This window comes from Eschrichtius robustus, chromosome 3 (genome assembly GCF_028021215.1).
Source record: "Eschrichtius robustus isolate mEscRob2 chromosome 3, mEscRob2.pri, whole genome shotgun sequence".
In the NCBI taxonomy this organism is placed as follows: Eukaryota; Metazoa; Chordata; class Mammalia; order Artiodactyla; family Eschrichtiidae; genus Eschrichtius; species Eschrichtius robustus.
In genome coordinates, this window is record NC_090826.1 from 94,687,636 (window position 1) to 94,707,753 (window position 20,118).

Consider the following 20,118-nt stretch of genomic DNA (forward strand, 5'->3'; position numbering starts at 1 on the left):
ACACTTAGCTAGAGGAAGTGCTGGGAAATGTAGTCTTTATGCCTGTGACCATATGCCCAGTTAAAACTGTTCTGGTGTGGAAAAACAAAGATCAGTTAGCAGTTTCTGCCTTATCACAGTGTATCATTCAACCCTCCCAACAACCCCTAAGGTAGGTATTTTACTATCCTCGTTTTACAGAGGAGTAAACTGAGCTTGAGGAAGTTGCCTAAGGTTCCTGCTAACGCCATACTACATAACCCCAGAGCCCAAACTCTTATCCACTGTTTTCTGTCGTCTCTTTTGGATAAATGCCCTATTCCATTTAGTTTATTTTTTCATTTCTTTAATGCACAATTCAGCGGGTGTTAGTATATTCAAAAAGTTGTGCAGCCATCATCACTATCGAATTCCAGAACATTTTCATCACTCTAAAATGACTGTCCATTAGCAGTCACTCCCTATTCACTCCTCTCCCCAGCTCCTGGTAATCACTCATCTGCTTTCTGTCTGTATAGACTTGCCTATTCTGGGTATTTCATACAAAGGAAAACGTATATCATGTGGCCTTTTGTGTCTGGCTTCCTTGATTTAGCATGTTTTCAAGGTTTATCCATGTTGTAGCATGTACCAGTACTTCATTACTTTGTGTTTTTTCTATTGTTATCTACATCTTCTTTATTCATTCATCAGTTGGTAGACATTTTGGTTGTTGCCACTTTTTGGCTATTATGAATAAAGCTGCTATGAACATTTGTGTACAAGTTTTCGTGTGGACATGCTTTCAATTCTTTTGGGTAAATGTCTAGGAATAAAATTGTTGGGTCATATGGTAACTTTATGTTTACCTTTTTGAGAAACTACCAGACTGTTTTCCAAAGTGACTGCCCAATTTTACATTCCTACCAACCATACATGAGGGTTCCAGTTTCTACACATCATTGCCAACATCTGCTGCTGTCCGTCTTTTTTAATTATAATCATCCCAGTGGATGTGAGGTGGTATCTCATTGTGATATTAATTTTTATTTTTTCTAATGACTAATGATGTTGAACATTTTTTATGTGCTTACTTGTACTTACTGGCCATATGCACGTATCTTCTTTGGAGAAGTATTTAGATCCTTCATCCATTCTCTAATTGGGTTATTTGTCATTTTATTATTGAATTATAAGTTATATATTATGTATAATATTATATATCATACTATATATATATTCAGTTTGTGAGTACAGCTAGAGCCTTAGTGTTGGTCAGGTTTAGGTCAGAGATTTCCACACAATATGGTGGAAGGGAGAATGTGTGCATAAGGATCACCCCCAGGATTTTAGTTTTCTTGTTCAGCAGGACTTTGACCCACTGGTGAGCTCAGGAGTCCTTTTCAACCTTTACTGTGCACATAAATCACCTAGAGATCTGGTTAAAATCCAGCTTCTTATTCAGAAAGCCTGGGGGAGGACTGAGATTTTAACAAGCCCTCAGGTGATCCCAGAGCTACTGGCCCATGGACCACACCTTGACTAGGAAGTGTTAGAGAATTAGTATTAATACGCTATTTAGACCATGGGTCTACTTCTCCTCTGAACCAGTTTGCTTTGTTCTTCCTCAAATAAAGTGATGTCCTAGAAGGAGCCCAGCTTTTGGAATTGACCCTTGGCTACCACTTACCAGCAGCGTGTTTCTTTGAGCAAGTTACTTTACTGCTCTCAGGCACACCTTCCACATCTGTAAATCACAGATACTTATTCCTCCTTCTCAAAGTGGTGACGAGGCTGAGGTGAAATAACATACATAAAGCATCTATTCAGTTCCAGGTCTATAGTGGGCTTTGGTAAGTGTTGATTTTTTTTTCCACCTGCCTTAAATGATAGGGGCTGTACCTCTGACTGTTTAGTACAAATACATCCTTATCAATGTAGAGACAACTCAGTGTTACTACCCTAATATCCTATATAGTCATGATTAAATAGAGTATTCAGTCTTGGTGGTCTGTAGTTAGTCTATGTATGTTTCATCTCCTTTACTCAACAGATTGCTTGTTCTTGGAGATTAGGACTCTACGTTGTCTTCTTTTTGAATGCATGAGACCTCTCACAGTGTTATCCACAGAATATGTTATTAATTAAAGCTTATGGAATGAAGCAGACGGCCCATTCCAGTAGCAGCGGTAACAATAGTGACAGTAGAAATAATAATAATAATTGAAACTAACACTTATTAATACCTTTCTGTCAGACATTATGCTAAGTGTATGCATGGATAATCTCATTCAGTCCCCAAAACTGTTCTTTGAAACACATTCATTTATTGTCCCTGTGGCAGCTGAAGCCTGGCCATACTTAGGAAGACAGCATGACTTCTGCATTGGTAAGAGCTGAGTTCTAAAGGCTAACTGCCCGTAGTTCGAATCCCTGCTCCAGCTCATACTGCCTGGGAGACGTGGATTTCTTAGTCCCTCGGTATTCAAATGCATCATCTATAATTATTAATAGTGCTAATTCCATGTAACTATTTTGTAGTTTATGTGAAATATGCAAAAAGCACTTAGCACAATGCCAGGTGCTTGGAAGTATTTAGTCAAGGTTAGCTCTGTTTATTTCTTTGTTAAGTCACTCATTTATAGCTTCACAACAAATAAGTGGCCGAGGCAGAATTTGAACCCAGGCTGTCTGATTCAGTGTCATAACTCATAATCTCTAAGTCATTTTGCCACAAGTCTCCCATTTCAAATAATGTATTGAAGTAGAAATCGAAAATTCATGTGTCAAAGTGAAAAGAGAAAGGTCAAGGGGCTGCAGAGGGAGAAAAAGTATGTGAGAGGCATTTTATAATTTGTCACCTTTTGAAAAAGACATCTCCAAATGCCTGATATTTGTGCTGACTTGTTTTCTACAAGTATTTGTGTAGCAAGTGCTGATCCAAGGAAGGCAAACCTGATCCAGGTTTTGTAGTGCCTGAAATGTATGCCCTTTGGGAAGGGGGCTTATTAAGGAAAAACCTTCATTAATTAAAAAATATAATAATATCTTATTGGTGAAAATAATATAAAATCATATGACTGTATGAATACATTGTTAAGGCCCTTCTCAAGGTTTTGGAAGGGCCGCCTGATACTTAAACTTCATTCACTTCAGGGTAGATCCTCCTATGGCATAAAAGTAACCAAAAAGCAGCAAGCCTGATTTCCCTTCCAGTTTTGTTTCACAAAGGGTCAGTTTTAAACTTCTTTGTCTTGGTACTTTTATTTGAAACACTACTGACAGACTACATGTACAGACCTCTAACTCACAGGAAACTCTGGTGGATAGCATGCTTCCCAGATTAAATATATTAAGTTATTAAAAAAAAAACCAGGCAGACTAGATGGGTTTTTCATACCTACTGGCAGGTGGCACAGATCTAAATGTTGGAGCCTTTTTATAAGCAAGATTAAATTGACCTGTGACAGCTGCTCACTAAAATACAGGACGTGCAGACCTGGTTGAAAGCAAGAACACACTGGTTTTCATTAAGTTTGCATCACAGAATAAAGCTCACTATTTTTTGTTAAAGGTCTGTCTTAGCAATGCCCTTATTTGACAGTGTGTGCAATTTGTCGCTTACACACAAGTGGATCTTTGAGGTACAAGCAAGTCAACTAGTTCTATCTGCAGTGTCTTGGTGTGAGTTCTATACGTGTAAACAGAATCGGTGAATAGGCTCAGCTCTCCAGAACATCAGATCTGTGACCGCTAGCGAAGCCTGTTAGGTCTCCACTTGTACAGTTCCTCCCCCACCTAATGTGATGGCAAATGTGGCAGCTGGATGGCCAAGGAAATGGATAATGAATCTGTCAGGGATGAGTGGATGTCACGGGAGTCTGCCCTCCACCCCATCACAAGGCCGGAGTTCATAACACCGGGAATTGAGAGCAATCTCCCAGCATTGTGAAATACATTTTTTTTCCGTTGGAGGAAAAGCCACTCCGGCAAACGCTCTAAATAAAGGATTTCAGTGTCTGATTGGAATGGGATGATGAGAATAAACTGAGCTGTGGAAAATGAAAGGGAGCCATTTCCAAATACAGGCCAATGTCGTTGTACCTCAGCGCCCACTTTCACAAGCTCAGCCCCGGCACAGCAGTTGTCACAATGACTGAAGAAAGACAGCCCAGGAGCCGAGCTAGGTCAGCAGATTTACTGCTGGAGAAGTTAGAGCTGTAGCCAGCACCCAAGCAGCACTCTGCCAAACTTTAGCCGAACCAAGGTGGCCATCCTTCCAGGAAGGAGTTGAAACTAAAAGATGCACATTCCAGAATAATTATGCTACCCAAATGCTCTCCTCTAAGTTGCGTTCTTCTCCTGGGTCTTTTAGGCATTTTTTTAGGATAGCTCTTGTATTAGCTTTCAGACATTTGGCAAATCCTCTGGAGTTTAAATTAAATTAAATTGAGTTTACAAGGTCTCACCAATTTTAGAGTTCCTTTTGCCCAATATAAGGTTAGCTGTGAAAACCAGTGGTGAGGGCAATTTTCAGCACACATCATGGAGTGTTTGACTTAGTACAATGCCTATTAATTCTCTATTCATAGTCCATTGCTGTATTCATCATAGTAGAACAGGCACATGAAGTCCCTGCTTTCAGGAAGTTTCGTTGTTTATTAGTCACTTGTTTATTTGTCAGATATTTTTTAAACACATATTATGTGCCAAGTAGCTTGACCCATGCTAGGGATGTTACAATAAATAAGGCAAATATGACTGCTGCTCCCAGGAGCTTACGCTCCAGTGAGAGTGACAGAAGAATAAACAATTACAATACAGCCAAAGTGTAGAGCAAAGATAGTGTGGACTTCATCCTGTGGCTGGCCTTGCCTCATGTCAGAGGAGCCCATAGGAAAGGCATTCTGGTGGGTCAGAGAAGGATTCAGATAGTTAATCAGCAGATGGTTTTTGAAAGTCACCTAGGAGCCAGACACTGAGATTTCCAAGTTGACATCTGAATGGTAAAAATTATGCAGGTAAAAGAGGTAGAGTTATGTTCTAGGCATAAGGAACAGCTTAAAAGATTACCCAAAGGCAAAGTTTGAAGAACTAATTGTAGAATTGGTAGTGGTGCAAATAAAAATGGGGAAAGAACAAGAGATCGATTTCAAAGGGACTTGTAGGCCATGTCATAGAGCTTGGACTCTATTCTGAGAATAAAGGGAAATTTTTCAATGGTTCTAAGCCAAGGTGACCCAGGTATTTTTGTGTAAATGATTGTTTTGACTATTGTGATGAGATTGGGCTAAAGAAGAGTATGAGAGGAGGCAGAAAGGTCTCTATAGAAGCCATTGTAATAAACCAGATCAAAGATGATGATGATGTCAACAGGGACGTGGCAATGGCTAGAACTGTATGTATTTGAGAGTTATCGAGGAGGAGGAATTTCAGAACTGCATGAGAGACTGAGTAAAGACAAATTAGATGTGGTAGGAAAGGGAGTGGGAGTGGTCATTCTTGACCAGCTGACTAGAAGGTGATGCAATGTACTGAGAAAGAAAACACAGAAGGATGAGTAGGTGGGGGAGGGAAGCCAAATAATTCAGTTTGGGATATGCTGGATTTGACACGTTCAGGAGAGAGATCCGTGATGGACGTTACAGCACCAGGACTTATCCACATGTTGAGCAGATGATCTTCACCTAGTGATAATGGAAGGAGAGAGTTCTGTGGATTCCTATGGGTAAAAGAGAATCTGAATCTCCTAAAATAGTTCCAAATGTTTGAGTTTATTTTGCATGTTTTTACTTTTTTCTAGGGAAAAAAATGATGCAAATTTGCTTTAGATTGCCTGTAACTCAAAAGTAGTTGAGGACCACAGAGGAAATTGAAGGGACAACCTGGAGAAGAGTGCCCAAGGAGAGTCACTTAGGCTGACTATGCTGATCCAGAACCCAAAGAACAGCACATGAAGAGAACAACAGAAGAGTGTTCTGAAAATGACCTTGAGAATCCAGTGGGGAGAGTGTGTCAGGGGAAATGGAGTGGTCCCACAGAGTCAAATCCCCTAAGGAGATAGATAAAGCAAGGAAGGAAATCCATTAGATTTTCACCAAGGACATCATGGGTGGTCTTGGCAAGAGAGGTTGTGGTTAGTTGGAAACAGTGAGTGTGTGGGAGATGAGAAAAAGGAGATGGCAAGCGTAGAAAACTCAAGAAGGGGAAGGAGAGTGTTAAAGTGGTAGTGAGAAAAGATGACTAGGGTACAAAGTCGATATTTTTCTTCCTTAAGATGAGAGAGATGCAATGAGTAAAAATTCTAAAAGCAGAAAGAGCCTTAAGTAACAACCAACCAAACCAAACACACAGAAACTTGAGGGAATCAGAAGCTTAGAGAGATAAGGTGTCTACAGTAGGTAAGATAGATATTAGGAAAGAGTAATGAACTGAGTTGAGCCTTGAATGATTAAAAAGCTTTGGACAGGTGAAAATAAACCATTAATTGAAAGAAATCTGGGAAAAATAAGACTAAATATTCATCTATTCTTCTTTCACTTCCTTTTGTTATTCGAAAAATATTTTCTCAGCAAATATAAAGTCTTTAGAATAGAAATTGCCTATAACTCAGAGACTGACTACCAGTATGAAAGTATTAATAGCTACAAGGTATATAATCCAATTTACAATTACTACTTGCATTCTTGGTCTTCACACATGAAACCAGCATATTCTTTGGGGTCACATTGTTCATTTCCTCATTTGGAATTTTTAAACACCAGATAGGGTGCTAAATCAGTATAAGCTGGTGCTTCTATCACTTAAGTTTCTAACATCTTCCATATTTATAAACACACCCATAAATAAAGGTGCTAATGAAGGAAGGAGAAAGATTCTTTAATAAGCAGCTTAACGCAAGTAACTCCCTGCATGTAGGAGATTTTTACAAGACCTAGCTCATAATTAAACACTGTCTATTTTACTTAACTGAATTTTTTCCCTTTTTAAAAGATTGTATGAATGTTAAAGACTCTGTTTATGTGTTGATGTTGAATAGGTATTGTTTAAATGGTAGCCTTTCAGCTTGTTATAATTTACAACTATACAGAGGGCAGAGTGTAGTTATAAGTACTATGAAGTGTAGTCGACCCCTGAGGAAGCTGAGGCTTGGTCTTACCCAGGGAGGTTTGAGTGGGTGGCTATTGCTTTAGGGGCTACACCTTTTACTTAGAAGAGAGCCCAGCAGCCCTCAGAAATAGTCCTAGCCATTCCTTTGTTTCCTCACCATAAGTACGGGTCAGTGTTCCAAACAGACCATTAGTGCACAAGAAAGAAATTTGGATGTTACCGTACAGACATTATAGAGACCAACAGCAGTTGTTAAAGAATCTTATTTTCCTACCTAAGAAAGAGTATTGTTACTTTTCCCAATTCATGACATCTGCCAAAAAAGAAAGCAAATGTAAAGCACTATATTTCTTCGTTTTTATGAAACTTGACTTTCTATATTTTTGTCCTAGTTCCTAGAAAAGGCCAGACTAGTTTAAAAATGCACACACACACATGCACACACACACACACACACACACACACACGCACACTTTCAGTTTCTGACCCTGACAGATCTTGGCCCTTTATCTCCAGGTCTGGGTATCAGGTTGTTTCCTTTGTGTGGACACATCTCTTCCCACGTACATTGTTCTGCCCTCTGGTCATGGACATTCTGTTGACCTAGGCTTTATTTCTCCAGAGGATGCGGCTCGTACTTTGTATGTTATAATTTATAACCTCCTAGCTCAACAGATATCAAGTTGGCCTTTGCAGTTTTACAGTCAGAGACTTTAGATACGGGAATGTATTTTTGTAGAAATTGCATATTCCATTGTTGCCTCTCATATATTACAGCTTTATTCACGGGCACCAAAGGGAAGGCCTTGGCTAATGACCTCAAACCCCTGCCACACATAGGTTTTCATTTTCTAGTATTCTAAGCATCTTTTTTCCTGAGTCCTTTGACCCATTTATGAGAGACCTTTGTGATTATTTTATGTGAGTAGGAAATCTGAGGATTATTCAGGTTACTTAGAGGCCTTCGTGGAAAAGCTCTTCTGCCTGAGGAATGTCATTTCAGAGCCCAGAATGAGAACATCTGTTTATAACCTCTTGGGGTCTATAAAATAAACCTGAATAGCAAATTATCTCAATGGTTATATTTCTTTTTAAACAAATGAGAATTGTCCTTCTGGTTTAAGGAAAAACAGAAGATGACGTTGCTCTTCAAAGCCAGATGTATTGTAGATTTGATAATAGCACAGAAAAGCCTCTCACTAGTGGCAATATTTTGGATATCTGTTGGGAAACCCCTGATTTCAGAGCACAGTTGCCTTAGGGGAGCGTCAGACCCCACTCAACTGACTGACTGGTTTTAGGATTCCTCAAAGTGTGGGATGAGGTCAGGCTGTATCATAATCCCTCCCCCACCCCTACCCACCAAGGACACTTGTTTAAAAGATTCTGAGGGTCAGGCCTGCAAATCTACATTTTACTAAGTCTTTAGGTAGCGCTCAAGCACTACAAACTGTGAGAGCCGCAATCCTAGAAGACAGATGGATAAAGCCTCAGTGATCACCAAGACAACTGGACTTAACAATGAACTCTTGTCTCTCCTCTGCCTAGGTGCAAATGTAATCTCCATGCCACTGTGTGTGTGTATGACAACAGCAAATTGACCTGTGAATGTGAGCACAACACTACAGGTCCAGACTGTGGGAAATGCAAGAAGAATTATCAGGGCCGACCTTGGAGTCCAGGCTCGTATCTCCCCATCCCCAAAGGCACTGCAAATACCTGTGAGTAACTTTTGCTCGGTAATACTGTATTTTGTGCACGATGAGCTGAGAGTTCCTCTCAATTTCACTTGCAATTGTGCTTTCACTCCTCTTACCAGTAGCCCCGTTCCTCTTCAAAATGCAGCTAAAGCTTTCATCCCTATTTTGTCACTTGTAAGCACATTTTAGCACTTGGATCATCTGTTAAATTCAGTCTTCCAACATTCACATCAATGTGTTGGGAAATGATAGAAACCACAGGAGAAATTTTTTCTAAGTGGATGAAACAGGAGCTGCTTTTTTTCCTTCCCCAAATTAATTTCCTATTAAAATAACAGAGTTCAAAACTCCCAACCCTGACTTAATTTTAACCATAAACTACTTCCAGAAATTCTCTAAATGTTTACAATCCCATTTCTCATACTGGGTAACCTAAGAGATGCTTTGTCTAGAAGATGTTTCCCTCTCCAAATTTAGCTACAGCCTGACTTTGCTCAGTGAAACGGTGGGCTTTTTCCAAATGCCAGCAGTTGATGTCATGCCTGGCGTGTATCCTGTTAGGAGAGGCTGCCTTTCGTTAAAGAGTGTGACTGTAGGCCTGTAGGGACCACAGTAAGAAAAGTGATGTTTGTGTGCATGTGAAAAGAGCACAGGCATTATCTGTGTTCACAGGAAGCATGAGAGATGCCCCATTACCGCTCATGTGGGTGCCCCTCTGAAATCCCTGAACATCCCTAGGAAAACACGTTCTGACACGCTCAAGGAGACAAGTAATTACTTCCAGAATAAATTGCCCAATTCCATGCATGGACCAATTAGCCACTCACAAAAGCCCAAGGTTTGACCTCTTTTAGAAGTAGAGAAGGGTGAGGTTGAGAATACACCCATTCAAGTGAGAAGTAACAGAAATAGCAGGAAAGTGAGCAGTGAGAGAATGAGACCTTGAAAAGCCACCAGCTCCGTGTAAGGCTGAGAATGTTATCAGGCACTTCAAAGCAGCAGCTGTGAGAAACCAAACCCCAAAAACTCATAGCCAGGAACCAGGACCTTATCAAGTTAAATGTAAAAGTAATGGACCGAGTAACAGGCCATAAAGAATGGGGGCATGAAATTATGTTAAAATTTCTATGAAGCAGGAAAAAGAATCCGTCAAAGGTTAAAAAAAAAAATCCCTCTTTATAAAGGTATTCCGTTTCTTTCTGTGTTAAAGAAAAAACTGACAGCCTAGCTCCTAAAATTAATACATAAAGTTCTGTTGAGCAGAAATGATGATTTTTTTTAAAGGCGATTTTATTAACAGAGACTCCGTGGGCTTTCCTCAATTGTTGAGAGCCATAGATTCGTGAATTCAGGAGGAATCTCAGGAGGTTATTTGTTGCCATACCCCGTGACTAGCTAGAATTCCTATCACCACAGTTGTCAAATTTAGTTTAAAGGTTTCCTCAAGTGAAAATGACTCAGATTTCATTTTTGATATCTGCTGCTCCTTTAGTGGGACAGGATAGAAGAGAACAATATTTACAAACACTTGGTGGCATTCTGGCTCATCCTCAGGGCAGGCCAACTTGTCAGGGCTTCTAGAAAGGCAGCTGGGAGAGACTGCTGTTGAAGGCATTGGCTTCTATTCTAACACGACACAGTTTTTTTCTACCCATAACTGTGCTTCAAAGTCTTGCTTATTTCAAGACATTTTCACTGGAAAGACCTTCTTGTGCCAGCCAAGCGTTTTCACTGGAATGGATTTCTTGTTATATTCTCCATGGAAATGACTTACCTAGCCCTAATATAATGCAACCTCTTTCAATTGTCCCTGTGGATTCTATTGTCTATCCATCCCTTAGTTTTTCTTGGCCTTCTCTAGACTCTTCCCCATTTCTGTTAAAATATGAAGGTGACAGATGGACACAGTGGCCAAGGAGGTTGAATTCAACGTTTCAATCCTCAATATGGCAGAAGCTAGATTGAAGATTTTAAGATAATCTGCAATAGTCCAGTCTTTCAAGGGAAAGAACCCCTTTAAAGAAATCTCTGCCACATCAGACTGCTTGCAAATGTCCAAGGATGGAAGTAGGCAATTAAGTGGTTTCATACACAGGTTCCAGAATCAAATACCAGTTTGTCCATTCACTAGCTCAGTGACCTTGGAAAAGTAAAGTATCAATATTAACCTCTCTAACACTTGGCTTCCCATCTGTATTGTGAGGATAATAACAGTTCTTACCTCATAAGGATTTTGAGAGAAGTGAATAGGCTAATGCATGCGATGTGTTTAGCATAACACCTATCACAAAATAAGTGTTCAAAAATAATTTTATTTTTAGGCTTTTTTTCATAAGGCAGACTTGTCAATTATTGGACAGTTTTAATTGTTATAAAACTTATTTCTTAACATCAATACTGAGTGTCTCCTAATTTCCAACCACTTTTTCTTTTTAAGTCTTAAGACACTGTATCAATCCCAGTTTTCTTCCTTGTCCAGGTTAACATTATCAGCTCCATTACTCATATGATAAGATTTTCAACTCTCTTACCTAGTTGTTTGCCCTGGAAGTCCTCTGATTTTGTGGAAATTTAAGCCAAACACAGGACTTCTAGCACTGTTATGATTCTCCTGTCATTTTGGCTTTTTCTTACACACATGCATACAGGCACACACTCACGTGTTCATGTGCACACACATACGTGACTCGAGTTGGTACATTACAAGTCAGATATTAAGAGGGACACTCAGGATATGCTGTCTCCTAATACAGGAATACAAAACCTAAGAAGTAAAAAGGAGTGGCTACAATCTCTGATCCCTCAACACCAACTCTTCGGTAGCCTAGAAATAACACTCATATTGGATAATCTCTGGATTTAGCAGAACTTCAAGCAGCCAGGATTTTTGAATAAGAAGATCAGTTCCTGCCCACTCTTAGCATAAAAACTAGGAAGGCTTCATTACATCAGGAAATTTTAAGATCTCCCTTCCAAACCACTCAGCCCATCACTCAGAAGGTCCTTAAACTGGGACCTTGCTGGGAATACTATGGCTTGGAAGTCCTAAATTCTGGAGCAACTCCAAGGCCAGTTTTGTATGGAGCATATAGAGCCAGGAGAGAAGAATACAGAGCCCCAGCCCTCTAAAACACCGCCACCCCAATCTGTGAGACACACCACATTTCCCTATGCCTTTCATTATAATAGACTCGGCAGAAGCAGAAGTAATAACTCTTGTGATGATGTTTTTATTCATTGTGCTTTTTACTGAAGACTCAATGTGTTTTCTTGGTTCTTTAAAGCCATATATATGTGTATCAATATATTACTTATTTTTCAACAAAGCTTATGTTTTATCTGTAAGACATCTTTCTTCTTCTCCCTATTGATCTTCCTTCTATTTTTGATAGAATTCTATTTTGAATGTCCTTTGAATTTCATTTCTGTTTTCCAAGTAGATGGAAACTCTGTCCAACTTCATGCTTAATCATGATTCTCTTGATTCCCCTTGTCTAGCTCATGAATAAAATTCTGATCCCTCCTGAAATTCTGATCCCTACTTATAGATGCTGAAAACTTAACAATTAACCTTTAGGAATAGTAATTCCAAAAAAGATAATATAATATTATCTACACCTCTGCTTGCCAAACTGTGTTCTATGACCCTTACAAGAATTCCATGGCCAAATAAGTTTGGAAAATGCTGTACATTATACTGACTCTTAGATATTCACATTACCTTATTAAAAACATTTGAGAACCCTAAAATAAGTAATCTATTTTATCATGTGTTTCCCAAACTTTATTGTTCATGGAACGCTTAAAAACTTTCTATAAAACACTCTTTTGGGGACATGCTGCTGTAAACAATTTCCTCAGCTTACTGATAGAAATGTCACGGAGACAGACAGAAAGCCAAGCTAGTTCAGCTGTATTGAATCTTTTACTTTCCTCTTACCTACACAGTCTAATATTCTTCCAAGAAAGAAAATTAAATTGGTCTGACATTGACATGATTTGTTTGTTCAGAAATCCAACTTGAATTGTTACACAATATCTAGGTCTCCTCTGAGCGATGGAAAGTAATTTAATGATTGTTCTATTATTTTCTCTGGTATCAAATTTGCATTGACCAATTTATATTTTCCCAGGTGTACATGTGTATGTCATTATCCAGACAATTTCCTAAGTGCTTTACATGCATTAGTTCATTTTTAACTCACAACAATTGTATAAGGTAGATGCTACTATTTTCATGTTATAGAGGTGGAATCTGATGACTACTAAGGAAAAGTATCTTGTGTAAGGTTTAGCTACCTAGTCAGAATGAGAAGGAAGGTTTGAACCCAGGTGTGTCTTGAGCCCAAAGACTGTGCACCTCAATATATTGCTTCTCAGGTTAAAGTTCAGTGACTTCCTCTGTCCTCCACTGGGGTGTGGACTCCATCTGACACCTGTTTGAACAAGTCAGTCTTCTCTAAACCTGCTCTCTCCCACTTTTCTTCCTAGATTGCTGCTTGTTATTTCTCTGCCTTCAAAGACTCCCCTTCTACCTTGCTTTAAATTTTCATTCTCAGTGTACAGTTGTTTTCCTTGATATTCCTATCAAATCTTGTGGTTTTAGATCTTATTAATATTGGTTTAATGCTAATAAACAAATTATAGCCTGAATCTTTCTAATGAACCCAGGCCATTTTTTTCAGCTGTCTATGAAAATCTCAAGGTCAACATGCAAGATACTGAATTCATTTCTTTTCCCCAAATCACCTTTTTCTTCACTTTCTATTGAAATTCTGCTCATTTTTTAAGACTGCTCCTCAATGTGAACTCCTCGATGCAGCCTACCCAGACTGTCCTATGCAGAATCAGCTGCTCTTTTCTTGATAATGTATGTATATCAAGATAGATTCTTGGTAATGTATGTGCACTTACAATTGGTTGACTATAATCAAAATTACCATGATAGTGATAATAATGATAGCTAATATTTATTAAGCTTACCATAGCTTTTTATATTTTGTGAAGTGCTTTATGTACTTTCTTGCATTAAATCCTTACAATGTCCCCATGGGGTGTGTACTATTTTTATCCCCATTTTACAGATAAGGGAACATAGGCACATAAAGGTTGCCCCAAGATCCCACAGCGAATACATGACAGAGCAAGATTTAAACTCAGGTCATCCTGACTTCAGGACCTAAAATGTTAGCAATTTAAGAATGGGACCATATTTTATTCTTGGCCTTCATAAATGTTTGTGGAATTAATTATTTGGTGAATGAACAAGTAAACCTATACAGTCTTGAAATGTGCTTGTGGATGCATTGACCTCCCGTCGATCTTCCCATGTCCCCTGGAATATGTGGCCTTCACAGTTCATCAGTTCTAACACAAGGGCCTTCAGTCTCGCATAGGAAGAGACCAGCTGAGATTTGGAGGAAATACAATAGGAAAGAGAATCACTTATTTTTCATGGGTGCTCATGACCCATCCAGCCATCTAGAGATGACATATTGGCTGGCTGGTTTTTATAGGCCTCCCTAAGTGGCATTCATGACCTCAGTGACTTGACCATTGTTGGGCTCTGACTACCAGTTTTTCAGGCTCAATACCCTGATTCTGTCAGCACAATAAGAGAGGACCTTCCTCTAAGAGCCTTATATATATGAACCAAGCTGTAGGGTCAATATATAGAACCAGGATACCTACCAAGTTATTCATGGACAACCACTAGTCCACAGTCACTTATCTGATGCTTATGGGACCAGATCTGATTTGGAATTCAAATTTTTTTACTTTTAAAAGGTAATACAGTGTACATACATTATATTACATCAATACCCACAGCAGAATATCAGGTAGCACCACTTAATCAAACATCTTAATATTTCTGCAGCAAACCTACGATTATTTTCACTGAGTGAGATAAAGGAGGAGAAGACCTCATACCCCTTCCAGTCAGGTTTTGTCACCAAATTAGTTCAGATCACATTATGTCATGCTGCAGCTAAATTTTGGGGAAAAAACTTTGTGTCTTCAGAGGTTTTTTTGTTGTTGTTTTGTTTTGTTTTGTTTTTTTGAGGATTAGAGATAAGAGATAGGGGCCTATAATAAATTGATCAATAATATAGAGTAGCTGTTAGAGGCCCAAGCTCTAGATCCTGGACCTGTGGATTCAAATCTCAGTCTCCTTCCCAACTGACTGCAATGATCTTGGGCAAGCTCTTTGTGTTTGAGTTTTTCCCCATCCGTAAAATAAACCTGAGTATTGACATCGTGCGGTTGTCACAAAAATTAAATGAATTAACACATGTAAGATACTTAGAACAGTGGTAGGCACATAGTAAGCACACAATGAAGTTAGCTGTTATTATCATTATAATTGCACTGAAATCTAGCATGGGACCCATCCCAGTCTAAAGAGCAAATTCTCTCTTTGGAGACAACAACTGTATGGGGAGATAAATTGTGCCCAAATGCCAGATTATTCATCCACAATATGAAATAACTGTTACAGTGTTCAGAATATTTAATTCCTTATGATCAGTGTATTCTCTCCCCTGTAATTAAGTCTCCTTGTAGAGCCAGATACTAATCAGAAGGTTGCTTAGTGAGCATGGGAATTAAATTCAAAAATTTAAATGATTCCAATGCTAATAACATCATGCTGAAACATCGGACACATCCATCCTACCCCAGGGTCAGCCTCCCTAATGCCAACAGAACACTGAAGGCCTGAAAGTTTACAGGTTACCCCTCCCTCTTCCTGAGACAGTGCTAGGCCAGTACTGCCACCACATGCCTGAAGATGCTCTTCTTTGTAGGCTTTTACCTTCTGACTAGCTTTTCTTCCAATCTTCAGATATGTTAATACACTAAGTTATCAATAGATTAATGTCACCTCTATCAAATTTGTCATAGACACTCAGGTCCCAGAGCCATTCTGTTGTTCTAAGATGACTTAGCTAACTCTGATTGGATCATTTATGTGTTGATTTAACAGTACAATTCTGTGAAGGCAATCTTATTTCCTTCACTTTCAAGTTCCTGGGAGACAACTCGCCGTACCTCCTATCCACAGCAGTTTGGACCATGGAGCCGGGTTGAAAGGACATTGGAAGTAGTTCCTCTAGAATACAAATGAGGCTGCAGAATGTTTTCTTACTAATCACCTACTTCTTTTTCAACTGGGCTTTTTGGAGTTAGAGCTCCCAGTGGCTGCAGCCTGGCTAGAAGAAAATCTAGTCACCTACTTGACAGGCTTTTTTCAAACCACCTAACACAACAATGGTAATATTTTCTGTCAGTTTAAAGCATGCTGAATCCTTGTCTTTTCTGCCTCCCTCTTGATGAGAAGCTGTTGAACTTTCCATTGATTCTCAAAAGGAGTTATGACTTTTAGCACTGCATTCATCTGCTTTGAAAAATCAGAGTGTTTGTTTTTGAGGTCTCCATCAGGTTGTCTTCCTTAAGCTTAACTATGTCCCCTTTAGCCACATACTTGGTGGGAGGGTTAGTAAAGTTGGAAGAAGAAGAAGAAGGAGACGGAGAAGGAGAAGAAGAGGAGGGGGAGGGGAGAAAGAAGAAGAGGGAGGGGGAGGGGAGGAAGAGGAGGAGGAGGAGGGAGAAAATAACAAACTATAGAAGTCTACTAGGGTCTCATCCCCCAACTGCAGTAGAATTCCTTAAAAAAATAAATAAATAAATATGGGAGTAGGGAGGGCTGGTTGAGGAGGGAAAAATTGTAAGTATCTACAAGCTTAGCACTTTCACATTCTTTGGCCCTTTGGCTTACTCAACACGTATGTGTATCTCTGACTGAAGGAGCATATCTATTCTAGAAGAAGCAGAAGTCCTAAACTCATATACCACATATTGCAGGACCTTCCCTTAAAGCTCATTCGTACCTGTGTTTCATTTCCTCGGTGTAAGTTTAGCAGTGTCTCAGTAGATGGGGATTAGGAATTACCTGCTCTAGTGTTGACTATAAACGGGTCAATTTGGATGAGGGCCTTACTTCTCACTGTGCCTTCGATTTCCTCTTCTGTAAAATTAAAGTGCTGAGTACGATTATTTCTTAACTCCCTTTCAGCTCTCCATTTTTGGTCACTCTTTCTGAATTAACTTATCTGGTATCTTCCTTTTTTCTTTCCTTTCTATCTACTTATCATCTATCTTTCCCAAATATTTTTGAGGTTGTTTCAGAGAGAGATTTAAGCTAATGAAGCTTAAATTACAGGGCCCCTCACTAGACTCCTTCTAAATTAAAAAAAATTTAATTTCATGTCTGATTTTATACTTTAAAGTTAATATTCCCAAAAAGAGCTCCTAGATTTGTATTTGCTTTAGGTCCCACAAAATCTGCATTTCCCCCTGGATAGCTTAGGGAAAACAACAAATAAAAATAAGAGCATACAAATAGGAATGTAAAAGGAAGGTGTGAGAAAAAAAGAATAGAAAGAAAATAAGCCATGGTGAAGGGCATATCTACATATTGTATAACTCTTGCTATTAGAATGGAGGAAATTTCCAAAGAGAACAAAAATATTTATTAATACAGCACTCTGAGAAATGTCTCAGTGGACCATTTTATAGGGGACAAGATCGTACTATGACCAAAAGTGGTATTTTCACTCTGAAAGAAACCTTCTATCAGAAACAGGTGATAAATTTTTGCTCAAATATACATTGAGCAACTCTTCTGTACCAGGCATTGTCCTGGGCAGACAACAGAGATACAGACATGACGCTCGTCCCCTCAGAGGTCTCAGGCAAACACACAATCATAAAGATAAGTTGGTAAGTTGCTCACAGAGGCCTGCACAAAGAGGTGTGCCATCACAAAGGACACTGGCTAATTCACATCAGGGAGGTAAAGAAGGAAGGGAAGAAATAACTTCTGAGCTCAATTTTAAAGGTAAAAATATTCTTTACATAATAGTTGTCACTTCACAGGGAATGGTTAAAGAAACTGCCAACACATGTCTAGACAATTATCCTGAACATAATCTGACTATCATTCCTGTGACTTATGGGCAACCATCACTGTTGTAAGATGGAGTTGCATTCATTGATTCAGCACTTACAGACCCCAAAGAAACCCACCTTTCATGAAATGAATTGTAGCCTTCCTGTGTTAGTTTCTTAAGCATTTGAAAGATTTCTCATGACTTACTCATAGCCTTTTCAATGCATATAACTGGTTTATTAAATTCTTTAGTTGTTTGTAGAGAACCAAAAGCAAGGTGTTTGAACATTACAATAAGAAACATTAGGGAAAAAATAACATTTGACAGTATACTAACGGACATCCCTTGGTGTTCAGGTATTTTCAACTTCAAAAATCTTTATTCCAATGAGCAGTTTAAGAATCCTTTCTAAGCAATTCCCATTTCACAACAATGGAATAGAAAGTGACTCACCTGGTAGCACCTCACAAAATTTTAAACCACAAAATGAGAAAGAGCCTGAGTTTTAAACATCCAAATGTTAGTTAAAAGAAAACATCTTCATGAGGAAAATAGGGTCTCATAATGGTCTTGCTTGGCAAGGTCTGTATAGCTGCAATGAACATTTCTCCCAGCACTGGCATCCCCAAAGGAATGGAAACATTTCTGCGTCTTTCTAAAGTATTCAACTGCAGCAAGTACTGCATCAAACAGTCTTACAGGTTTGCTCTCCACTGTGTCTGGCCTAACATCCTGAGAACTTTGCCTTGCATTATGCATGGCCCTCTAACTCCATGCAAGTTTGAAAACACATGAAAAGCCTCTTCCTGCCATCCCAACTTCCATTCTCTTCGACGGATTATGAAGGCGTAGCAGTTCCTTGTAATGGAGCAGGATTTTCAATCATGGGGAAATTTGGAGCTTCTGCAACTGATACTAAAATTATTATGCTGCCATCATAGCTCACTCAACAGGGGATTTGCAAAGGAAAAAAAATAAAGATTCAGTACCAAGTCAGTGTCACACTGTGGCAAAGATAGTCTACTGAAATGTCGGGTTAGGAATCCAGCAGTCCTTTGCAGAAATCGCATCCAGCTTGAAATTCAGTTCAGACAAAGTTAAAACTTGGAAATGAAAATTTAGCTTTCCAGTTTTGGTTGATCAACGATCAGTAATTAAGCTGAAGCATCATAAGCTCCGTGCATTTAAAATCAAGAGACTTTGAATATATCTAATAACTGACAATAAGATCTCGTCCCTTCCAGGGTTTTTTAAAACATCTTGGTAAGCTTTAATTTCTCCTTCTCCCCTCCTTACTAAGAAATAGGAAAATAGCTCTTGGTTTTAAAGAATACAAAGCTAGAAATCTCTGAGCAAGATACAATGATTCGTTAAAATAAGCAGAGGGCAGTTGTTCAAAGAGTAAACACTAAAATAGAAATGTAATGATTCCTACATTTACCACCTGTTAGCACGCTTCACGATGTGGAGGACAAGTCCGAATGGCTCATTAACAGCTATCATTTATTGACTGTGTACCATGTGTCAGACACTTTTATGGATTATCTCATTCAATTCTCACAGCAGCCCTGTGCAGTAGATATTATTAGCCCCTTTCAGATGAGGAAACAGGCTTAGAGAGGCTGGGAACTTGCCTGAAATCACCCAGCTAGTCAGTTGCAAAGCATGACTCTTACTCAGTTCTGTCTTATTCACATCTCATGCTCTCACCCACACCACTACCTGAATTTAGTGGAAATGTTACAAATCTCTGACTTCTAATTAGTAGTATCTATCCTGGTGTTGCTTGCTTGATGACCCAACTATATCAATAATAGTAATCATAGCAAAGATGGTTGGTTATAACACATACTACCTGCCAAGCAACGCTTTAAGTACTTTAATTTTATATATATATATATATAGAGAGAGAGATATATATAGATAGATATAGATATAGATATAGATATAGATATAGATATAGATACATGTAATCCTTGCAACAACTCTAAGAGGTGGAGAACAGAGCCACAGAGAGCGTAAGCCACTGGCCCCAGGGTCACACAGTCAATGAGTATAAGAGCAAAGCTTCAAACCGAGACAGCCTGGCTCTCATGCCCCTACTCTTGGCTAGGGGTTTTCATCTGGATACAGACTAAATTCATGTCCACATTTATACCAAGTTCAGTCACATTCTGAAATGGTTCTACCACCTCAGCAGAGCTTGGCAATTAAAGTAGAAGCTGAAAAATCGATGAAGCCCATGGTCGATGTGAACAACCTAATGTACTCTTGAATTATTCTGCTCAATTTAATTTCTATTACAGAATTTAATCCAAATATCTGACAAGTAAAAGAAGACTAAAAATGATGGTTATATGTAGTTAATCAGATAAAACGCCAAATGACTTTCATCACCT

General features: G+C 38.9%; 1 protein-coding gene across 2 annotated transcripts in view; it reads left to right on the forward strand.

The window, feature by feature from the left end:
• The window catches only part of NTNG1 (netrin G1), a 318,816-nt gene that overhangs the window by 219,829 nt on the left and 78,869 nt on the right, over positions 1-20,118 (forward strand). For both annotated transcript variants that reach the window (XM_068538092.1, XM_068538091.1), the window contains exon 3: positions 8,617-8,789. In XM_068538092.1, coding sequence (XP_068394193.1) covers positions 8,617-8,789 — 173 coding nt within the window. The remainder of the gene's footprint in view (positions 1-8,616; positions 8,790-20,118) is intronic.